General features: G+C 29.7%; 1 protein-coding gene across 7 annotated transcripts in view; it reads left to right on the top strand.

Moving 5' to 3' along the window:
• The window catches only part of Msp300 (Muscle-specific protein 300 kDa), a 513,656-nt gene that overhangs the window by 256,554 nt on the left and 232,567 nt on the right, over positions 1-24,535 (top strand). For 6 of the 7 annotated variants that reach the window (XM_085806588.1, XM_085806592.1, XM_085806590.1 and 3 more), the window contains exons 55-67: positions 1,516-1,614; positions 1,722-1,874; positions 3,298-3,462; positions 5,589-5,912; positions 7,781-7,855; positions 10,873-11,025; positions 12,450-12,617; positions 16,505-16,831; positions 16,959-17,105; positions 17,933-18,097; positions 18,223-18,546; positions 21,873-22,022; positions 22,290-22,454. In XM_085806588.1, coding sequence (XP_085662714.1) covers positions 1,516-1,614; positions 1,722-1,874; positions 3,298-3,462; positions 5,589-5,912; positions 7,781-7,855; positions 10,873-11,025; positions 12,450-12,617; positions 16,505-16,831; positions 16,959-17,105; positions 17,933-18,097; positions 18,223-18,546; positions 21,873-22,022; positions 22,290-22,454 — 2,415 coding nt within the window. The remainder of the gene's footprint in view (positions 1-1,515; positions 1,615-1,721; positions 1,875-3,297; positions 3,463-5,588; positions 5,913-7,780; positions 7,856-10,872; positions 11,026-12,449; positions 12,618-16,504; positions 16,832-16,958; positions 17,106-17,932; positions 18,098-18,222; positions 18,547-21,872; positions 22,023-22,289; positions 22,455-24,535) is intronic. The other variant, XM_085806589.1, reaches the window with a different exon arrangement.

Below are 24,535 nucleotides of genomic sequence, written 5' to 3'. Positions count from 1 at the left end.
AGCTTCTTGTATATTTTTATCTTATTTAATATATATTTAAATTCAAATTTTTAATTTTTTAAATCCTTTGAAAATGTGCTATTAATTTCAAATAGAAACCAAATAGTTTTTCCTACAAATAAATCAGAAATATAAAAGCATGTAGTTATTATTCAGTGACTTATAAGATCTTATATTCAATGTTGTTTTCAATTAGTGGTAAAATCATCTCTGTTGCATTTAAAGATCAGAGGCATGGCAAATATTTTATTTATATTTAGTATTGTGAAAGTTCACTGCTGATGAGTGCAACAAGGTAAATCATTTAAAAAGTTATTTTCTGTAATTCTTAGTAGCGTTTTGTTACAAGTGTCATTTTATTTCATAAATATGGTAAATAAAACATGTTTTTAATACTGTGTAATATATTGATTTCAAACTTTCGAGATGTACTTCTTTTGTATTATTCTGTAATATATTGCTTACAAAATTTCTAATTCTACTTCTTTTATACACTATTACTTGCATCTAAAATAAAACCAAATTGGGTTGACGGAATTTTATGAAAACATATAGATTGCTTGCTATCTTCTACATGTATTTCTCCTGACCCTCTGGGGTGTTCTCAATCAAATTTGGGGGCGGAATTGAGCAAAGTTGCACTGTCACCTGTATGGTGCTCAAGGCTCTTGCCAACGACAGGCAAAATCTTGCACTCCTTGCCACAATCAATTTCTTAGGCTTGTTCTGATGTTACTATCAGACAAGTGAGATAAGTTGCATATAATTTCTGCATTTTTCTCAGTCATTAACATTAGAATGTCATTTTTATTCAGTATGATTTATATTTCTAAAAATAGAATTAGAACACACATGTTTGTAACTTTCTGTTATGTGTCTTAAAAGTAATATCAAAATATCATTAAAGTAAGAAAATAGCCGACACTGTCAAAATACAGTAATTTACTTTGCTATTTGTGTTTGCTTCTGATGTAAACAGATACTAGGCTATCAAAAACATAACAGTAATGCTTGAATTGTTCACGGTATTTTACAATTTTAAGTAAAATTAACATCTAGTTTTTAAATGTATGTATTTTGATTATGTATGATGGAAATAATTTCATTAAAAATCTGAGAGGTCTGAAGAAAAACTGTTTTATAATTTATTCATTGCAAGTGTCAAAATTTATGCAAAATATTAGGTATTTATCTACTGCAATCTAGGTTGATTGTTCACTACTTCATAAATTTTAATACTGTTAATTCTGAAGCACAGTGTAATTAACTGAAATATAATGCAAATCATTCCACTGAAAAGTCCAGCTATTAAAGTCATCCATTAAGAAAGATTCAATTATCATTGCTTATTCACACATTAAAAATTAATTTCATTTAGTTAGCTATAAGCTTGCACATATATTAGCTAACACATGTATAAGTTTAGCTATGAGGAGCTTTTTAAATGATTTTTTCATACTGGTATTTCATTTGCTAGTTCCTTATGTATGGAATTAAATTGACCTTTTGTCTTAGATATTGAACTGGATGGATAACACTGAAAAGACTCTTGCTTCTGATACTGCAAATCGAACTGCATTTCAAGATATAACAACTCATTTGTTGAAATATAAGGTATGTGGAAGATGGAATTTTTGCATTTTATTTAGCAAAATTTAACCATTTTTGAGTGATTCATTTATTGTTTCTGCTCTTAATTAAAGTACTTTAAAACATTTTAGGCATTGCATCAAGAAACTGAATCGCATAAAAGGCAACTTGATTTACTGCAGTCAAAAGTTCAGTCAGTTGCTCCACTCATGAAAGAAGAAGATTTGCCATTGTCTGTTCTTGAAGCAACTGCTCGTTTTAATATGCTTGTTACCCACATAAAAGTATTATTTTTTAATTCATATTATACTATATTTTAAAATGTTCAGTATGAATTTAACTGTTAGTTTTTAGAACAATATCATACTTTAATGTAGTCTATAACTTTAATTAGGTTGCTTGAGTGCTTGCTATCTGTATTGTATTATATAAGCATGTGTATTTGAATACATTTTGTATAAAATAATCATATAACTTCCTTAAACATGTTAAATGCAGCTTTTATAAAGAGCGTGGAACTATATAAAATTTAGTCGGTTAGTGGTATCAATATATATCACTTTCCTTGGGAAAAGCAAGCAGAGAAATATAAGTTTGTAAAGAAATATCGTACATAAATGGGAGAGGAGGAATTTTAGTAGTAAAATAAACTATAAAGTATTTGTGTGAAAGTTAAAAAATAAGAGAATATAATCTTATGAAAAACCTCTTTCAATTTATGCATGGTAAACTTCGTAAGTTAATAAACTTTAAAGAGAAATTTATTAGCCTTTTTTTTTCCTTTAAGTGAATAGAGGTGAAATAAAAAATTCAGATTTCTGATATTAGAAGAAGCAATTAAAGGCATTCATTTTTAAGCAACTTGATTGACAAAATATTAAGAATTTTTTCTTTCAGGACTATTTTTTGGAGAAGAAAAGTGGAACTTGAAATATAAAACAATTACGTCTTTTTTGTTTGCAAACAAAATTTTATTTACTTTTTGAATAAAGCAATCAACCAATAAAATAAATGTAATTTTTGAAAGATAGTAGAAAGTAAATCAAAAATCAGAATTCTAGATTGAAAAATGAATATATGCTTTGTTTTCCAGATAAGATATTAAAGATACATTTTTGCTATTAATAAATTATATTTATATATTTAAGGCAAACTGCTTTATGAAAATAATGCTGTGAGATTAATTTAAAGAGAAAAATTAGTTGATTATTTACATTTACATGTTTATTGATTAATTCTTTAAAAGTTATTAAGATTGCATTAATTCCACATTAGTAAAAAGTAAACAGTTGTGTACATATGTGGATTGTATGCAAAATTTTATGACTGTAGGATAACTTTAATTGTATTGTACAAATGTTAACATCCTGTTTGATGCTCTTCGTTAATACTTATTTTATTTTTTTTAATGCCATGTAACTTTAAAGGTCTTTTCTTACATTTAAGTACATGCATTAGTGTATAATTATTTGATTAAACTATATTAGCTCTAACTTTCGACTATTTTTTGAATTTGGCTAATTTTGATATTATCATTGGTATTTAACTTTTTTTTTAACTGCAAATACAAACCAACCAAAAAAAATTCCGACTGAAGGGCACTTTAAAAAAAAAATAAATATTAAGTTACAGGAACTGTTTCATTTTCTCAGGCAAAGTCACATGGATGAAAATTAGGCATTTTAAATCATATTTCATGTTTTTCAGGATCATATGGGAAAAACAGAATTGTTATCTACTTTGTATCAGAAGTGTATGGACCTAAAAGAAGCATCTGAAGAATGGTGTCAGAAAACTGAAGAAAAGCTGGTCTTGTGCTCTGACTTTTCTGGTAATAGGACGGCCTTGAAAACAAAAGAAGAGAAACTAAAGGTTAGTTTTATTTTTTTATACATAAAATACATTAAGTGTTAAAGCATTATCCCTTTCTAAGATTTTCTGATTGTGGGTACTTCGGATAAATAGTTTAAGCAAGATAATACTAGCGTTTTAAAAATGTTAGAAGTAGAAGATGTTTAAAAAACTTATTTATAATGTAGGATTTTATTAAAACCTAAATTTTATATTCATTGTGTGAAAATATTTTATTTTTATGTTATGTATTTAACAGTGAAGAATGGTATATATAATAAAGAATTTCATAATGAAAAGAAGTATATTTTGAAAGTAAAATATATTTTATCTAAAAAAACACTTTATTCTATGCAATCAAAATGAATCATATGTTATATAAAAAAAGGACTTAGAAAGATATAAATACACATCTTAAGTCATATTTTTGATTTTTACTTTATTTCTGGAAACATTTTACTGGGACATTAAATCATCTTTAAAAAATTAAATCATCATTAGTAAAAGCATGCACATTCTACATTAGTTATTTAAAAAATTACAACTAAATAAATAAGTCTACAGCATTTATATCTTGAGAACATATAGGAGGAAGTAAGTAAAGTATAACAAAATGTTTTTTCATCAAAATCTACAAATTAGTGAACAGAAGATGATTTTATATAGAATCAAATTTTTTGGCAGTATAGCTTCATGTTACATTACATAGAATTGAATGAAATGAAACTTAAAAATATTGCAATTGCTTTTCTTTTTTTAAACTTTTAAGAACAGTTTTAGCTGTCTTATACTTTTATACCATATACATATGCCACCGAGATGGTATAGTGGTTAGGGAAGCCTACTACTGTACCGAAGGGCCCGCTTTGAATCCCGAAGAAGGCATGGATGTTTGTGAATGTTTAGTGTCTTTGTAACATGGGAGGACTCTAAATATTTGGCATGTCAAAAGTCCTCATGTGTGGACCATAGGGGAGAGGGGTGGGAGACCCTTGGACCACCCTTCAGGGTTATTTCCCTCAAAATTGGGGTGGAAATAGAAGTCCAACCTCCTTGAGATTCTGGCAGCCATTCTTCAATGAAATTCTTCGACAAAACAACACAAACCATCATAGATATATGCTACATATGTCTTTATGGTACTTTTAGCACTTTATTTCTCTCCCTCTCTCTGTATATATATAATTACAAAACAACGAAATTTAAACATATATATATAAAGTTTGGGTTCAAAAGGAATAGAAATCCTGATTATTCTATCTGAGGAAAAAGGTGTAGGGAAAACATTAAAGGTCTTAATAGAAAAAGTGAAAAATTTAATTAAACTTTTTATATGAAAACTTGAAACTGGTTACAACAGTGGTGAAATTAGTAAAATTAAGTTAATGTAACAGAAACAATGAAAAATGTAATTAAAAAAGAAACAATATATATAATAAATATACCATGTTTACAAAAGTCTTTATTTTTGAAACAATTGGTCATAAAGATATATTCCCAATTTTAAGAATATTTTAAATGATGTAAATTTTCATGTTAGGGTTTTTTAAATTTAAAAGAAGCAGTTTTATAAAATTTTTTTTTTTTTTTTTTTTTTTGTACTTTCCCCCAGCTTCTGTAGTCACATTTAGGAAAATGTAAAAATTTCATGAACAGGCATGCTTATTGTGCTCATTTGCATTTACTTAAGTGTGTGTTAACCACAAATAAAAAAGAAGGTTATTAATTCAGCCACATCTGCAACTACTCTTTCATGATTCAACAACATATCTGCAACATTCCCATATCATCATAGCTAAAATATGTAATGATTTGGATTAGGAGGCACTGATATGTATTTCATTAAACATCCCATTCTGCATTCCCTTTAAAGAACTTTTGTGGACTTTTTGTTTTCCATATAGATTAGATGTTTACAGAAAACAGTGAAATATCATAATATGATAAATTATGAAATAAAGTTTGAAGAAATTGCTTATAATTTACTTAATGCTTATGAAATTATATTGAACACAGTATTATGATTGAACCTATTGCTGATTAGTTTATTTTATTGTAGAATTTTCAAAATCTGATCATTTTATGTTACAAAGTTTTCATTATGGTATAGGTGTATTTTAATATATTCTTTCTTTCCAATTTTATAGGAATTGAAAGAAGGTTTACCTGATGGAAAATCAAAAATAGATTTGTATGGAGAAAGTGTTCAGAAATTATTTTCTTTAATAACTCCACATGACTTTGATCAGCTTGTGAAAGGCCATGCTTTTTTAGAAAAGAGGTATGAAGATATAATAACCAAGACTGATGAAACTTTAAGAGAAATTGCTGAAAAGATAAAACAGTGGGAAACTTATGATGAAAAATGCAGTGCTTTGACAGTGTGGCTTGAAAATATGGAGCATAAAATTAAAAATTTCTCTTTGAAAACAACTATAGAAGAGAAGATTGAGCAACGTGACAAATTCCAGGTTATTTTTAACATCAGTTTATTATTGTTTTATCTGTGCTTAATGCATCTCATTTTAGTTATATTTAGTGCTTCAGTGCTAATTGCATGGCATGTTTTAGATTTCAGTTTCAGGTTGTTTAGTCTTATAAGTATGTAGCATATTCATAACTTTTCAATATCAGAGTTATTTTTCCTAGTAAAATATTTTTAAGTATAACAACTTTTTTGCTGTGTTCAAATGTCTTGCACAGAATGGTGAAGGAGATTAATTACGTGATTAAAACTTAACTGTTTACTGAAAATATATGTTGCTGTTTAAATTAAAATTAATTTGTGTTCATAATTAACACTCTTCAAAATAGAATCCCAATAAATCACTATTAATACTATGTGGACCAAACATCCTTTCTTGATGGGGTAAAAAAATTCAAAGTCCTGTTCATGTAAAACTTTTTTTCTCCTGATAAATGCAATGAGCTGAATTAAACTATGATGTATTACAAACTATAGTTTTAAGGTCACAATGAGCCATAATAATGCAATATATGTATCAAGCAAATGAAAAATAATAAAAAAATAATTAACTGAAATTTCTATCTGATCGTCAAAATTTAAATCTGAAATTTGATAATTAAATATTAAAAGATGTGCAAGTATTATCCCATTGCGCAATGCTTATTTTACCTGAAGTGCAAATTCAATCATATATAAAATCTCATTTTACATTCTTCTTTTTTATAGATGAATACAAATGATTCTGTTAATTCAAAATGCCACTGAAATTATGTATTATGTCATGATATAGTAAAATTTATGCATACAAAATTCATGCAAATATAACCACAATTTTGAATATTTTTCATATTGGTAAATCAACCATGTTAATGCCTTAGTGATTTAAATAAGCACATCATACTTTTCCCCTTTTTTGTGTAATTCAACAATTTGTAGTGTTTCAGAATTTTTTTAAATATAGAATAATCTACTCAAACATAAAATTTTAAATTGAACTAAAAGTGAAATAAATTATATTTGACACTAAATCCATTAAAAGTGTAACTTTATTTAAATCTCCCATTTTTTCAAATCTTAATTATGAGATTATGACATAAATTTAAATACCTTTAAAAATTTGTCTTGCCTTTAAATTCACTGAGGTGTTCTCTGTCTTTTCCCCCCTCTTTTTTCAGTTTAAAAAAAAACCAAGGTCTATTTTAAGCATTTATATAAATAGCATCATTCTAGTTTGATAATGAAGGCAATGATTATCTAGTTTAATACATATAACTGAATTCTCTTAACTGTAGTATCTTTTATTTGCATGGTATTCTAGCTAACTGCTTAATTTTGAATTAGTTTTCATATTAAAATTAATGTTTCAAACATTTTAATATTTTAATTAAAATACTTTGTTAGGAATTACATAAGGTATAGAAATTAAGTATTTTAAATTAAGGATTTTTAAAACAAGGCAAAATTCACCCTTAGATTGAGTTAAATTTATATATTTTTAGAGAGAATAGCAAGAGTTGTATGCTGCTTCCCTTCCCATATTCATAAAATAAAACAAAGCGTGAGAATTTTAATTGTCTGTATATGTTTTTTACTCCCTTTATTGGAAGTAAATATGTTATGTACTGAATATTTTAAGTACGTTTTTGTTTACATTTTATAATGCTTTATGAGCAATTCAGTGCTTTTTTAGTTTATTTATTAGTGCTTTTCATGTATTTGTGTTCATAAATTTTATTATTTTTGATTGCATGTTAACTGGAATTTTGGTGATGGTTTGAGGTTTTGGTAGTTTTAGTTTGCTTAACACATTTGTTATCTTGCTCTGCATGTTTTCCTGCATTACAACATGGGTACTTCATTTGCTTGCATCAGATGTTGCTTGAAGATATATTGGCCCATAAGTCAACTATTTTTACTTGCGCTAATAGTGTGGATTTGAATGAACAAGTAAGCATATTTATTTTAGGATATATAATAATTTCAGTACTTGTTGGTTACCTAGTACCTATTGATGTATTGCCGAATATAACACCTGTGACACTGATTTTTGTGAGCATTTGGTGAACCTAGAATCTGTTCCAGATTCTTCTGTTAAAATGAGATTTTTTATTTCATTTTCTTTTCTTGTTAATGTTCTCTTAACTTTCTCTCTTTTTTGTGGGGGAAATCGGATAAAGAAGGTTGGAGAAGTCTTCTTTTTCTCATTTCAGTGCCAAATTCAAACCCAGAATGGCATCCACATGTAAACAATGGAACACATGTAGGAATCAGCAGATTGGGGGAATAAATAGAAATGTGGTACAGCTTGTGGTTTCTTTCTTTTTAATTATCAAAATTCTTATGAAGGCAGAGACAAGCTGCAGAGAATAATAATCTGTGCAATGCTATTTTAAATACAGATACCAAATATTAAAAATGGCATCATGCAGATTATTATTCTCTGCAGCTTGTCTCTGCCTTTATATCAATTTTGATAAATAAAAAGGAATTTCCTCCTAAATAGGAAACAGATTTCATCACCAAAAGATATAAATAGATTATTCACAATATTCCGGAAGCTACTGTATAACCAACAAGTACTATAACTTCTTTTGGTATTTAGTAATTTTTTGTTTCATTTCTAATATTTGTAATGCATTTACCCGTATTTTACTTGTATTACATTAAATGTGCATATTAATTTATAGCCTTTTTTATTGATATGTATTTTACTGAAAAAAAAGTCTTTTCTTCCATTTATTCCATATGCTAAATAACTGTTGAATCTTCTCTTTAGAGAGCGAAAAATTGGTGATTTTGAGTTAGTACAGTTGGTAATGCCCTTTTCAAACTCTTTATTCATCAGACTTATATGTACTTTACATAAGTTTGATGATGTGGAATGTACGTAGTGAAAGAAAATGTGATTGAAGTGGCTAATCTTAAAAATTAAGCTATGTAAGGAGAACTTTTTAACCATAGGATTATATGGTTTTCTTGGTAGCTTTTTCTTGTGTATTTTGCATCATCAGGTACCTAGTTCCATTGCCAGCCTTTGTTTTCTTTAATTCAGTTTCAATGTAATTGCTTCAGTTGCTGTTTGTAAAGTTCAGGAACCAAAGTGCTTTAGTAGTAGTACTTTAAATAATATAAATTAGCCTTTTCTCAAAGCAGAACATATAATTTCCGTAATCTCACAAGCCTTTTCAACGCAGAAAAAATTCAGTGCTTGATATGTCACTTGTTGGAAATTCATCAAGCTGAATATTATTTTGCAAGGTTACCTTGTGAATAATATCTAGTTATATGGACGTTTTTTTAATTCTTAAATTTACCTCTTCAAAAATCAAATTTGTCAGGTAAAAGGATTTGGATTTAAAATAAAGTTACAGTAGATTGTTTATAAGGGCTATGAATTAATTTGGGTTGTTGCTAATTTTCCTGATGTGATCCAAAGCTATATCAAGCCCACAGATTTTATTATGGCCCAATTGTGCAAAGGAGTGTGCTTGTCACTGTCAAAAGCATTGGGTGTCATACAGGTGATAGTATGAAGCTGAATTCCAATTTTCAGGTAGAACAACCTGAGGGATGATCTATATCTGATCCCTTACTGTGACTTACCTCACTTGTCTGAAGGCCACATCGAATCAAGTCCATTTTATCATGGCCTAGAAGCAAGGATTGTGCCTGTTATTGGCTTAAACCTTGGGTACTTTATAGGGGATAATACATATATGCCCAACTGCATCCCAGTTTTGAAAGAGAATCTCCAGGCAGATAGATCTGAGGGTCTCTCACCCTTCTTCCCCTACCACCAAACTTATCAAGAAGCCTTTCAGTATGACAGTATTTTAAATGGTCTCATATACGCTTGAAAGCATCCATCCCTTCTCTGTGATATTTGAACTCAGACCAAGACCTATGGCAGCAGGCTTCCCTAAACCATACCAACAGGGTGCCAATTTAATTTGTTCATTTAATGATTCTATGTATTGTTAAAAAGACATGTCATGAAAGTTGCTTGGCTGTGCATGTATTGTGACTTTACAATTTAAAATGTTTAGTTAGTGGTGCCTTTCTAAATATATATAAGCTAAATTTATATTATAAAAATTAATGCTATTTTCATAGCTTCAGTCACTGGCAGATTGATTGATTTCCTATCCAAAATCATTGTTAAATTAATTGTCATTTCATAGCCATATTCGTTGGCATAATGATAATCAGTATTTATTGATGATCCTAGGATAACATTACTAAAGTCTGTAGCTTTTGTAATGAATTATTATGCAACTTTAGTTGAATTAGTCTTAACTTAGACAAAATTTGAAAAAGATTAAATAATTTATAATAATAGACAGAAACTAATATATTAATATTTTGCACTTAAATATATCTGAATTAAAGTACTAAGGAAATACTGTGAACTTTACCTGAAAGAATGCAGTTGTTTAGGGGAAAGGGTCACAAAATATTCTTATATATAGAAAACACAAATTTAAGTTTTAGTATGCAATAAGTGAAGAAAGATTTTAGTAATACATTTAATTTTTGTTTTTAATGATTTAATATTTAAAACTGATGTATTTTTTAAAAGGCTGTTCTAATTTTGAGTTCCTGAATTTTAGATAGCTATTTGTAACAGAAAATTCTCATCTAAATCAAATGTGAAAGAAAATGCTAAAAAAAAAAAAAAAAAAAAAAAAAAAAAAATGTTATTTTTTTGTAAATTTAATTTTTCATACCTGGGAGGTGGTCTATATAAAAATCAAATTCTCAGCATTCATTTTACTTCATAACATAACATAACATGTGCATAATTTTGTCAAGTTGAAAAGAATTTTCTTAACTAAAGTGGTATAATTTTTCATGGAATAATTTTCATGGTATAATTTTATTTATTGTGATTTCATGCATTAAAAAATTTTAATTTTCCCTTCTTTTTAGTGTTTCTTTGTTTCTTAATTATTTTCCTTGTCCAGGCATTACTCAGTGAGCTTCGAGCTAAGGAAGCCAATTTCGATGTGTTGTCTGATGAATCTCAAGAATTAATTGCCTCCAGTGGTGAAATAAGAATTTCTATGGGAGCATCACAGCTAATCTCAAGGTTTCAGTCAATGCATCTTACATGCAAAGTAAGCATATGAACTAAATTATTTTTAATCTTACCATTTAGTGTGAAAGACTATAAAATTATAGTTTATGTGAAAATGTGACCTCAAGTTCATTTTGTAACATAATCTTACTTTTTTTAAATACTAAATTTTTAGATTAAAAGCATGCACCATTTTAAACTTACCAAAATTCAAAGCATAATATTCCTAAAACATTCTTTATTTTCACAAATAGAGGCTTATGAGAGTTTTTATTTAAATAAAAATTAGTAGGCCTTCTCCAATATTTGAAACATCTAAAATTTTGCACTTTACATGAAATGCACATGCTTTTAGATTATGAAAGGTCAAAGTATAGCTTTATTTCTATTTATGAATATCTAATTTTTGATTGTTTTAATGGAATGATAGTCGTACTTTTTTATTTAATTAAATAATAAAATTTGTAATGTTTTGTTGTTACTTGTGTGTGTGTAACTAGCACCCACATCGGTTGGCACGTTTTAGTGATAAGATATTTTTGGCCAGTATATTGATGAAAGAAGTTTTTTTTAGTTCCTGATGAGTACTGTTTGGCAATCACAATCAAAGTCACATCCATCAGATCTTTATTCTCCACAGTTTATTTATACCTTCATAGCAACCTGGCTAAATTAGATGGCAAGTGATTCCCCTGAACAGTTCCCAGTTTTATTCTACCACTTTCTCTGCTTTTTTTGATATTACATTTCCATCGCATACTATTTCATTGCATAAGAGTTGGAACACTTCTGATTTTTGGCAAAATATCACATGGCTGGAAATCGTGAATTGCTTCTGCTTCATTTCTTAGCAAATCAAGTTAGTATGTAATGCAAAATACAGTAAAAGTTAATGTGAGACAATTATTCTACAAATAATGTGCCATGATATTTCAAGGGAAAGGGGTTGCAAAAGTAATAATGCAATGAATATAATTACTTGTTCTAATTCATCTGAAATTAAGGCTGATATAATAATAACTACAATAATAAATCTTCCTCTGAAGAAAAGATTTTAGCAAGAAAGAAAAATTTAAAAAAAAAAGAGAGAGATAGAGGGGGTGTAGTGTGTGATAATCTTATCTTTGTAGAAAAAATTCAAATACCTTCTACAGTTTCCAAATGCTCAAAAGAAACAGATTCAGGGATGTATTTTTGATAGGTATTCGCTGATATTCAAGTATCATTCTGTTTCATAAAAGTAAGTGTAAATAGCACATATTCTTAATTTCTTAATTGTAAATGTTTGATATAATTGTTATGTTTATATTTTTTATGCATGCAAAAGATTAAATTTTCGTACAGATTTTTATAAAGCAAAGAAAGTTTATGTTAAAGCAAAGTAATTGTGCCATAAACTCATAATATACAGGATATATATATGTGTATGTGTTCGTGTTAGAATTTATTAATTTTCTTTTAAAGGAACTTGCACGGAAATGTGAACAGTATGTTGATGATCATTTGCAGTTTAATGAAAAATACAAAGCATGTTCTGAATGGATTGAAGAAGCTGCTTCTCGTTATACAAAAATTAATGCAATGCCATATGATAATCGAGAGACACTGCAGTTGAAACTTAATCAAGTAGAAGTATGTTTTTTATTTTATTCAAAAATAAAATATCATCTGTGTTTTGTTTGTGTTTGTTCCTTGCATTATCCAATCGATCACAACACCAGATCAGGTGCATGAACCCATGGATTTTAAAACCCTGAAGAACAACTCCTGGAGAGCAGTTGGCTCTTCAGACAACCAATACAAGACTAGATGTGGGCAGGATTGGCTTGGGTCAAGTTGCATTTTGAGCAAAAGGGATAGACTTTAATGCTCAACACAAAACATGGAGCATGTAGATGACCAGTACACAACCTAGCTAGAGCTATTTGTTCAAATCTATTGCTTGCCTTTGTTAGGACAGCACCAGGACAGTTACTTATATAGTAGTCATGTATTGGGGGGGGCCTTTCTCCAAGAGGTGTTGATTTCTAACTTGACCCATGAAGCAAGTTCCGAGAAAAAAAGGCGGACATCATCAGGAGAATCTTTAAAACTGCCCTTCCTGGCCAGTCCATCTGCCATCCCGTTCTACAAATCTCCACATGTGAAAGCACTCATTGAAAAATGTCTTATTATGGGCACTCAAGCAACCCTATTGCTGGACATTATTCAAAGTAGTTCTGTCTTCATGTTTCCACCACTTAGCCAAGTACTGTATAGAGCTTTGGCTGTCACTCAGAGTCCAGATTGTCAGTATTGACTCCTTCATTGATGCAATAACTCAAGGCCTCCTCAATAGCAATGAGTTCTGCCCCAAAAAAACGGAACAGTAGTCAGGGTTTCTCCTAGAAATCTTATTTTCATTCCTCTGTATGATGAATATTCTGTTACCCTGCTACCATCAGTATGAATCTGTAATGCATCATGAGAGATTTTGTAAATAGCCTCAAAAGCAAGCTATATAACATAATCAGGACGCTGCATAGCTTTGTTAGTAAGTTTGCTGCATAGCTTTGTTTGTTAGTAAAGAGCAAAGTTCGGTCCTAAAGGTAACTCTATTGCTAAATATCATAGCATACTGTGAATAGCAGGCCAGAGAGACATGTTTAACGTCTTTCTTCAGTCATTCCTCACTTTCAGCATGGCTGAGCAGATTTTCTCTCTTCAGACGATGATTGTTGTTCCAGATACATACATACCTAGAGGTTTTGTCATACAATTCAATATGTGTTGGGCAGGTATTGCAGAGACCAATAATGATTCTGGCAACTGGCAGTTGTACTCTTTCCAGTTTATCTAGGTTGCTGACAGAATTAATATGTAATAACACATATTCATTCTGTCAGCATTACAGATTTATGCTAAATGTAAACATTTACATGCTAAACTAAATGTAAACATTTAGTTTAGCATGTAAATGTAAACATTACTAATGCTTCTAAACTAACTAACTTGACTGCTAATACAGAGCTATATATATATAGCTCTCGGTAAGAATTTCAAATTCAGCCTGATAATTTAATGGCCAGATTAAAAAATAGATTAAATTAATAAAGGCTGCCTTTCTTGACCTAACTAAGGCCTACAACAGGGTTTGGAAAAACAAACTTCTTTGTAAACTATACAATATTTTAATATCAGGGGAAAGATCTTATCCTGGATTGCAGACTTTTTAAATGCCAGAGGTATATTAGAGTGAAGTTTACAGACATGTTTCTGGAAGCCTCAGATTAAGTCAGCATATTCCCCAGGGATCTGTCCTTAGCCCCACACTGTTCTCCCTTTTTACTTTTGGAACTGGGGCTGGGATTAATGCCAATCACTGTACGGGTCTGTATATTGCTAATATAGTCATCTGGAGCAGCAATTCAAGTCTCACCTCTGCTCAGGCAAATATTAACTCATCCCTCCTAGACCTTGAGAATTTTGCTGTGCAGCACAAGATCGTTTTCCTTCCCTCAAAGTCTGTAGTCAGTATTTTTATCACCAATAGACATCTATATAACCTGTAACCTGACATCTTTCTACTAGGTAGAAGACTGAAATGTGAAAAAATTTGGATATATTTCGGATCAGGACATTCTCAGCCAGCTCATAATGATAATTTGGTTTTAAAACATAAACAGAGACTTAAAATTTTAAAATGTATCTCTGATCCGCTTCTAAACTAAATGTAAACATTTAGTTTAGAAGCGGCCTGATAAACCTGAACACCATATTCCAGGACAGGCCTAATAAAGGCAATATTATGTGTTTCTTAGGGTCCGAGCATCCACACCGCAGTCACTATTAGAGATACATTTTAAAATTTTAAGTCTCTGTTTATGTTTTAAAACCAAATTATCATTATGAGCCTGGCTGAGATGTCCTGATCCGAAATATATCCGAATTTTTTCACATTTCAGTCTTCTACCTAGTAGAAAGATGTCAGGTTACAGGTTATATAGATGTCTATTGGTGATAAAAATACTGGCTACAGACTTTGAGGGAAGGAAAACGATCTTGTGCTGCAGAGCAAAATTCTCAAGGTCTAGGAGGGATGAGTTAATATTTGCCTGAGCAGAGGTGAGACTTGAATTGCTGCTCCAGATAACTATATTAGCAATATACAGACCAGTACAGTGATTGGCATTAATCCCAGCCCCAGTTCCAGAAGTAAAAAGGGAGAACAGTGTGGGGCTAAGGACAGATCCCTGGGGAATATGCTGACTTAATCTGAGGCTTCCAGAAACACTGTCTGTAAACTTCACTCTAATATACCTCTGGCATTTAAAAAGTCTGCAATCCAGGATAAGATCTTTCCCCTGATATTAAAATATTGTATAGTTTACAAAGAAGTTTGTTTTTCCAAACCCTGTTGTAGGCCTTAGTTAGGTCAAGAAAGGCAGCCTTTATTAATTTAATCTATTTTTTAATCTGGCCATTAAATTATCAGGCTGAATTTGAAATTCTTACTGAGAGCTATATATATATAGCTCTGTATTAGCAGTCAAGTTAGTTATATACTTTCAGTCAAATACTTAGCAAAATAATTTTAAGCTAATTAATTTTTAGAAGAAAATTCATAACATAGGTTTGACTAAAATACTGGCTTAAGCAATGCAAAGTATCATTATTAAATTATTATTTAAACTATTAAAACTGGTTATTATATCACCAGTTTTAATAGCATATTATTGTACCAAATAATAATGAGCTTCATTTTAAAATTTTATCATTTATGTATGCAAACCTGAAGAGAGGAATTTAGTTTCCGAAAACTCATTTTGACTTCTCTGCAATAATTTCAAAAGAAAACAGACTTACCCTTCATAACTGTAAAAGTGGACTTAGACATTCTTCTTATTGTGTATTTTCTTTAGAGAAATTCACATATGGGAAAAGGTGCTATGTGAAGATGTAGTCACTTATGAAAAATGATGATTTGTAATCATTTATTTCTCCAGGGCCTGCACTAGACTTTTTCTCACCGCATGCAAACTCTTCAACTCCAAAACTCTGTTGCCTGGTTGCATAATAAATTCTAAAAATTTTTGTCACATCTACACTTTGCTGCTCAGTGCAGCCATACCGGTTGCATATGCTCCAGAGCCGGCCCTCTATTCCTGAGATAAAAGTATATTATCTCCTATAAATACAGTTCTGATTACAACTGATATTGATATTGACACTGAATATGTTATTTTTAGTTGTTAAAACTTTAGCACATCATGTATATGCATATAGTAATATTTTAAGCAGAAACATTCTATAATAAGTTTTATCTCAAATGTGTAATTAGATTTATTATAAAGAAATCTATGTGAAATCCTTTTTCTAAATTTATGATTATTTAATTTATTAGATGTACCATATGTATGCTGGATATTTAAATACTGATATATTAGGAATATTTTTGAATAAATAACTCGTTTATGCTTAGAAAGCTTGATTATAATCAAATGTTAAATTACTTTTCATATAATACTCTCACGTTTTAGGAGTTGCTGCAGTCAAAGGATACAGGTCTGAATATGCTAAGTGCTACTGTGCAGTATGGTGAGCAGTTACAAGTGGGATCTTCCCAAGATGGTTGGGAAACTATTCAAGCGATGTTACAAAATTTACAGTCAGCTTTTGATAAAATATTTGATGATGCAGCCAGTTTGGATAGGTCACTTTTATCCATTCAGTTTGCTTGGACTGATTTTGAAGAATCACTGCAGCGATTACAATCATGGGTTTCTGCATGCAATAAAAACTTTTATGATTCTCCAAAATTGGCCAGTACATTAGATGAAAAGAAAGCTTTATTGCGAACATATAAGGTATTAGCCTTTTTATCTTTTTGTGTTCAGTGTTTTAAGTCAGTTGCATTTTTATCTAAGTATATGAATTTTTATTGCGTTTTTATCAGTCTTTATCAAAATGCAATTAATAATATTTTTATTGCAGTCATTACTGATTGATATTGATGGTCACGAAAGAGCTATTGAAAATCTACAATTTTCTGCTGATTGTTTGCCTGTTGCAGTTAAAGATATTGATCAAACTATTAATGCGTTAGCAAATAATCATGCATCTTTGAAACAAAAGTCTGAGGTATAGTTTATGTATTTCTTCCACATATTTCAGAATTACATGAGTTATTGATGAACGCATGAAGGAGTTAATTTATTTATCTATGGCATAGATAATCAAAATATTTTGTCTAAAAACATTTAGTTTTGTATCTACATTAGACATATAGCTAAGTACTGTGTGTCTGATGTCGATATGACAGTGTACTGAAACAATTATGAAGCTTTCTGAAGGGTTTAAGAGTCCCTGGCACACTAAATTACGGGATCCAATTCTGAAAACTTTTTAAAGAGAAAATGCATATCCTAACCGCATATTATTTGAAACATCAGGACACATAAAAAATATGCATATCCTAACTGTGTATTATTTGAAACATCAGGACGCATAAAAGTAAAGAAACACACTTGGTAAAGATATGTAAATAAATTAATTTTTAATCCTCTGCTGGAAAACTTGCTGTAAATTTATGGAAGCAAATGGGATGGTGATTATATCCAAATTTCTGTGCTATAACATCAAGCATAAAGGTAAATTTGGTGTATATAAGTTTTATTGTGCATTTTCATTGTTTTGAATTCATATATGAAAAATTAATATAAAATTCTTCAGGACTTTAAATAGTTTTAATACGAATTTTTTTGAATAGTTTTAATACGAATTTTTTTGAATAACTAGCAAATAATTTTAAATTTAATCTATTTAAAATTAATTTTTGCATTATTTTATGCTATTATTTATGTAAAATATTTTAAATAATTTCTTTTATTCTTTTAGTGTTTCTAAATATGTTAACTACTGTTTGTGAAATTATTGTAATATAATATTAACGTATTATTTAATTTCAGGATTACATATCTTTTTATGAAAATTCTGTTAATGACCATGAAGAATTTAACAAATCATCAGCTGAACTAAAGAGTTTGTTAACTGCAACCCAGTCTTCAATCACTGCTTGCAATGAATCAAATCTAGATCGAATTTCTCTTTTGAGCAGCTTACAGACTATAAAAGTAAGTCTAGAATCCTTGTATTTTGACTTTAAATTATACTAAATACACATTTTTATGAGTTTTGATTAACATATTCTATATGCATTAATTTTTTATTCAATAAAAACTTTTATTATCTAATGTAGAATGTTATTGCTACCATTCCTGATGAGAAGCCTAAATTAATTGCGTTGGAAGGTTGCCTACAGAAAGTTTTAAATTCAACTCACCAGTCTGGCCATGAAAGTCCTCAGAATGAGCTGAAAGCTCTACGAGAATCATTTGAATTCATAGAAGCATCTGCTAAGGATGCTGCTGAATCACTTGAAAATCTCATGAAGCAATGGTCAGATTATGAAGAACGTGTTAAAGAAATGATGGCATGGATGAAAGATGTAGAAAGTTCTCTTCAAAATATTTGTTTGAAAGAAGGTTTACCTGAAAAGAGGGCTCAGCTTGAAAAATTGAAAGTAAATTGTATTCCTGTATTTTATTGATTTGGAAAATTAGGTAGTTTTATTTGCTACACATGTTTATTCTTTTATCATTATATACTGTTGTATAAATATCTAAATAAAGAAAGGTCCAGTATCTAACAAGTTACATTTCTCAGATTTGCAAAGAGAATTGAATGCTAAGTTTATCATATTTATCATGTAATCTGACAGTTAAAAACCTTAATTTAACATTATAAACTCTATCGATATTACAAACAAATGTAGCAGAGGAACCTTCATTTCCACTGCATTCATGCATTAGCAGATATGATTTCTTGATGTAAGTGTTGGTATGTTTCAAGATTTCACAAAAATTTAGGTTTTCTTATTCATTTAAGAGAGAGAAAAATAATTATTCAGAAGATATATGAATAATGATTAAGACTGATTATTTAAAATTTTTTTAGTCTGAAATTCATCTGCATGAGGAATGGTAGTCAGTTATCTATTTATCGGTAACCAACTTATTTCAGGTCATTCTCTTAATTACAATGCTTAATTTCTAAGATTAGAAGTGCCGGAGCCCTATGGAAGACCGTCAGCAAAGAGGAACAAGAGTAAATAAATAAATAAAATGACTATTAAATTCATTAATAATTTTTAAATTAAATTGATAATTATTATTGAATTACTTAATAGCTATTTAATTAATATTTATAATTTGTTATTTAATCAATAATTATTATATAATTAATTAATTTTAATTTAATTTATAATTATTAGATAGTTAATTATTATTTATTGAAATAATTAAAGATTGAAGTATTTAAATAATTAAAATTAAATAAAATGTAAAGAGATAAATTAAAATTTAATAAGTGATTTTTAATATAATTTTATTGTTAAAATAAAATTTTCAAGGTAAAATTTCTACTGAAATTGTTTTTCAATTACATAAAAGAACTGCTGCAGCCTTCTTATTCAGGGCTCCGGTGTGCATTACGGCTAGAATTATGATTTATTACAAAAACTAAGAAGCACCGGAGCTGAGATCCAGTGGCTTCAGCCCAATTTAAGCTCTGATGGGGAGGAGTTCTTTTATCATCACAAAAATTAAGTATACTTAAAGTATAGCTGATGAAAATTCTAGGGCGAAACAGAATGAGGGTATGAGTGGGTGTAAACAATAAATGAAGGGAATCTTGGTGAGAGAGAATGTTCTCTTTGACCGTGGCTCTCTGCTGATGTAATTATAGCCATCAAGCAGATGTGAGTCAGGGATAAAATGAGTCCTGAATCTGAATCCTAAGGATGAATGTAAAGTTGCTGGTTACGCTCCCCCCATTAGTAAATACTGTGGGAAGATGATGTATATGACGTGCTTGAGCAGTTTCTCAGTATTTCACTCTTATTGTACTTGCTGTCATTTAAGGCACATTTAAGAACACAAATTTTCCTTCCTGCGAGGATAACTAACTGTAAACATCAATAACAATACACTAGATATGATAGCATGGTGAGAAATTTACGTGTTCTTAAACAAACTCCCCCAAATTTATTGCCCTTCTTAAAGGAAAAGATTTGCGCAGGTGGGTGAGGGAACTTTACTTGAACGTCTCATGTTCTCATGAGTTCATATTTCTGGGGAAATAGAGTATTGCAAGGTCTGCTTATTGTTAAACTAAAATGTTAGGAATTCTACATTTCCCCTTCCTTTAAATTGTGGTTCAGTTTTATAAAAAGAAGTACCGGAACTCATCTTATTTAGGGCTCTGGTGTGCTCTGGCTAAAATTGTAATTTATCTTAAAAATTGAGAAGTACCTGAGCCAGGCTCCGGTGGTCTCTGGCGCAATTTAAGCACTGGTTAATTATAATTGATTTCAGTACTGAAAATAAATATCTGTTATTTAAATAAAAAGCAATTTTTTTTGTCAGAATATGTTCCACTGATTTAATGCATTTTTTTCTATGCTTCACAAATGAAAAACTTTTCACACACCTTTTGCTTTGCAATAATTTAAAAATTCAAAACTTGTATTTCTCTCTCTTTTTCTTCTTTTATTCCCTTTTTTTATATTACTTTATTTTGCTATTATTTTCATGAAGCTGTTGTCTTTTAGAATTTTTCTAAGTCAGGAAATCAAAGAAACCTGTACTGCCTTTACTGGGATTTCAACTTATCCATCCTGAATAGACATCCTGAATACAGTTTCAGTTACACGACAAAGGCGTGGGGAAAGGAGGGAGAAAATCCCTTATGTAATCCCGTTTTTTAAGGATGACTGTGGATTAGGGGACCCAATTGCCAAATCCTGATGGTGATGAATTATCATCCACCACCTTTTAGTTTGTGTGCCACTTGTAGAGTTTTTTTAAGTCAGAAAGTCAAAGAAATCCACAGTATCCTCATCAGGATTCAAACCTTGGGCCTCCTGACTATGTGTTGAGCATGCTTCCAGTTACATCAAGAAAGGATGGGGAAACGAGGGATTAAGTACATTAAAAGTGAAGAAAATGATATCTTTGTCCCTCCTTCCTTTTGGATGAAACTCCATCTTTATTATCTGCAAATGTAATTGATGTATTTTGGACTGTATGCCATCTGAAGCTTTAACAATTTTTTTTGGGTGGAGGATGCTGGCTGAGAATATTTATGACCTTTATCCGCATTATGTCATTAATGGATGCAAAAGTAGTTCATTCTTGTGTCATTTAAAATATGTAACACAAATCTGCAAGTGACAAATCTTATGTTTTTATTAATGTATGAGGAGGTAATCATCTGAAGTTTTTGACTCTCCAAGTTTTAAACTAAATGTAGAATAATTGTTGCAGCACCTTTCTGTATCTCTGAAACCTCAAAAAAAAAAAAAAAAAATTTTTTTTTTTTTGTTCATTCGACTGTATACATAAATCTATGTATAATTTATTTAATAGAACAGAATTATTTTCTAGGAATAGAAAGGAAAATTGTAAACTTTAAAGCTACCAAAGAAAAAAAATTCTTTAAGTACGAGCTAGACCGTATAAATAAAGTTTAAACTAAAAGCAAATGGAAGAACACGGTAAAAATGACATAAAATTAAATTTAAGAAAATGTGATAATTTTAATCTCTTCACTGCTATTGTGCAGAACATTTTCCCTTTGATTATATAATATTAGTACATATTATTTTGATTTTTATATTTTATTTCCTGATTAATGAAAATTTCTAAAGGTTTCATCTTTGGAAGAAATTTTTTAAAATACTAGGTACTGAAAAATTTTGTTACATGTTTTTGCTGAATTTAATTAAATAAGTTTATGTTATTATCCTTGTGATTATAATGTTAGTAATATTTGTCATTTCCATTCAAGAACATCCAAGGAGATATAAGAGAGAAAGAACTTGAAATAGATGCTCTCACTGATAAAATCCATCAGCTCCATAAGGGACCAAGCAAGCGTCGTGTTAGTCAACTTAGTGAATTAGGAATCCATTACCAAATTTTAGTTTCACTTGCTAGGGTAAAAATCTCAATTTCTTTTACTTCATTTTTTTGCCCCAAAATACTTTTGTTTACAGATTAAATTCTATTACTTGATTGGAAATATTTCTAAATGTTAGCTATACATTTGCTTCATCTGTTTTCTAACTCTATGAAAGGAAGCATAGTGAGAAAAAGTTTTCTTTAATTCATAGTTTCTATAGCTAAAAAATATAAATATTATATTTTTGAGTGCATATATATACTGTATATAAAAGCATTTTCTTTATTGTAAGTTGTCTTTTAGGATACTTACACGAAATGGAACCAGTATGTAATTGATCATCAAGATTTTATAAATCATACATCAGAATTTGAGAAAACTTTAACTGAAATAAAAGCAAAACTTGAACAATGTCAGTCACCAGAAGGCACATTGGAAGATGTACAAGAGAAGCTAGCAATAGTCCAGGTATAGGATCTTCATTTGTTTTACTATTCCTGTATTCTGCCCATATGACTGTCCATATCTCTGATTCAACCTTTTCTGTTTGCTTTAAGAAATAATTTTTTTTGAGTTAAATTGAACAGCAAAACAAACAGTGAAAAAGTAAAACTTACTTTTTTACTTCCTTGTGTGAAGTAAAGGAAGTATTGTAATCATGAAACATTTTGGGTATATCATATTTCAATGGAAATATACATTTTGACCATTCCCAAATCTATGTGGATGATTTTTTTCGCATGACGTCTGTACATACGGACAGAATAAAGGATTTTTTTCCTAAAACGGATGGTTAAACTGGTCAAAAGGCATTCTTTTGTGCTATATGTACAAATATGTATGAATCTTGCATAACTCAAAAATAATTAGCCATAGAATGTTCAAATTTTGTATATTATGGGACTGCTATAATATTTAACTGTGCAGCTCCCTTTTTTATTGAAGTCGGCAGTACCCAACATATGTGCATGCCCACATGTGTGTGTGTGTGTATATATATATATATTTATATCTATCTGTCTATCTATCTATAAATGTATATAATATGTGTGATGGTTTGGGAATGACACAGGTAGATAAATGTTTAAGCATACATAGTAGATCTGGAGTGAAGGAAGTCCTATAGATGTAATAAACCACAGTGTAGCAGATTAATCATGTATGTTCTAGAAATGTTACATTTTAAATTTTGTTGCGATAGGACAAAGAGCAGAAGAATGCATCTAAGCAAAATTAGAGATAAAAACAGAATACATGGCTATCCAGTATGGTAGCTTATTAAGAGAAAGTTTTGGTTTTCAAAATTTTTTAAGTTCTGAATTTGCAATGTCATCAACATTATGTGAGTCATATATATGGATTGATCTAGGAATGACACAGTGTGGAAAAAAATTATTACTATTTATAGAATAGAAAGGAGAAACACGCAAATTAAAGTTATATATTAAAGGGCTACTGCTAATTTAAATTATAATTTATATTTACTCATGTGTTATCTTACATATTTAGCAATTATTAAAAAAAGAAACGATTTTTTAAAAGCTTATCCTATCTGAGGAAAACTGTGTGGGGCAATTAATTTACCTTATGTTAATTGAAAGTGAAAAAATGAAGGCAAGATAAGTAAATTATTTCTTCTAAACTGCTATTAAATTTTTTTCATCGGATGGGATAATCTTTTAGAAAATAATTTCTTTTTATACTAATTGCTTTTAATTCACTCTTTTGTAGCTTAAGTGAAGGAACTTTTCAATTAAATGTTTATTATGTATTATATATATATATATATATAAACAAAAGGAAAGTAGGACTATTTTAGAATCTTGCGCCTCGGCTGCAAAAATTTAATCAGTAATCAAATTTATGAAATGGTGATACTCCTATCAAAAGTGCAAATTTAGCCAAAACTAAGAATTTCAATTTGAAGTCAACAACACTTCCAATCAACTAGGCAATTTAAGTACTAATTTCAAAAAGTACAAAAATTGAAAATAAATTGAACAGAATTTTAAAAAAATTGTAAAAGAGAAATAAACATGGAGTGAAGAAAGGAATCAAAAACTGTCTGTCAAGCATTAGCTAATAGTAGTGGTAAAGCAAATTCAACTAAAATGCAAATCAAACAAGTATAAAAAATAATCGTCCTTCAACAAATTCCAACTACCTAATTTATAATATTAATTATATTATATGTGTGCAAATGTTTATAAACACACACACATAAATATATTGTTGCATTACTTTCTGACACTAGTTGTTATGTTATTTTCTTCCTTCGCGTTCGAACGGGGTTCGTGTGGATTTGGAGTGAATAACGATGACAGCACTTGATAGAATATAACACACTTTATTTACCAATACAGTCAAAAGTCGTTAATTCGGACACCCATAATCCGGACCTCAAAGCTATAATCTTTCTGCGCATGCGCCGCATTAACGCATGCGCATAGGCCTTTACGTGTGCGCACAAGACCTTTACGACTGCGCATATGCGTCTGCGCAAGCGCAGAATACGTTTTCGCGTGCGCATTTAATGTATAACGGACGGT

Source organism: Stegodyphus dumicola, chromosome 12, assembly GCF_044657685.1.
Source record: "Stegodyphus dumicola isolate Sdum_Otavi_A_Nest chromosome 12, ASM4465768v1".
Classification (NCBI taxonomy): domain Eukaryota; kingdom Metazoa; phylum Arthropoda; class Arachnida; order Araneae; family Eresidae; genus Stegodyphus; species Stegodyphus dumicola.
Note: the sequence above shows the minus strand (reverse complement) of the source record. Positions and strands in the feature narration are given on the sequence as shown.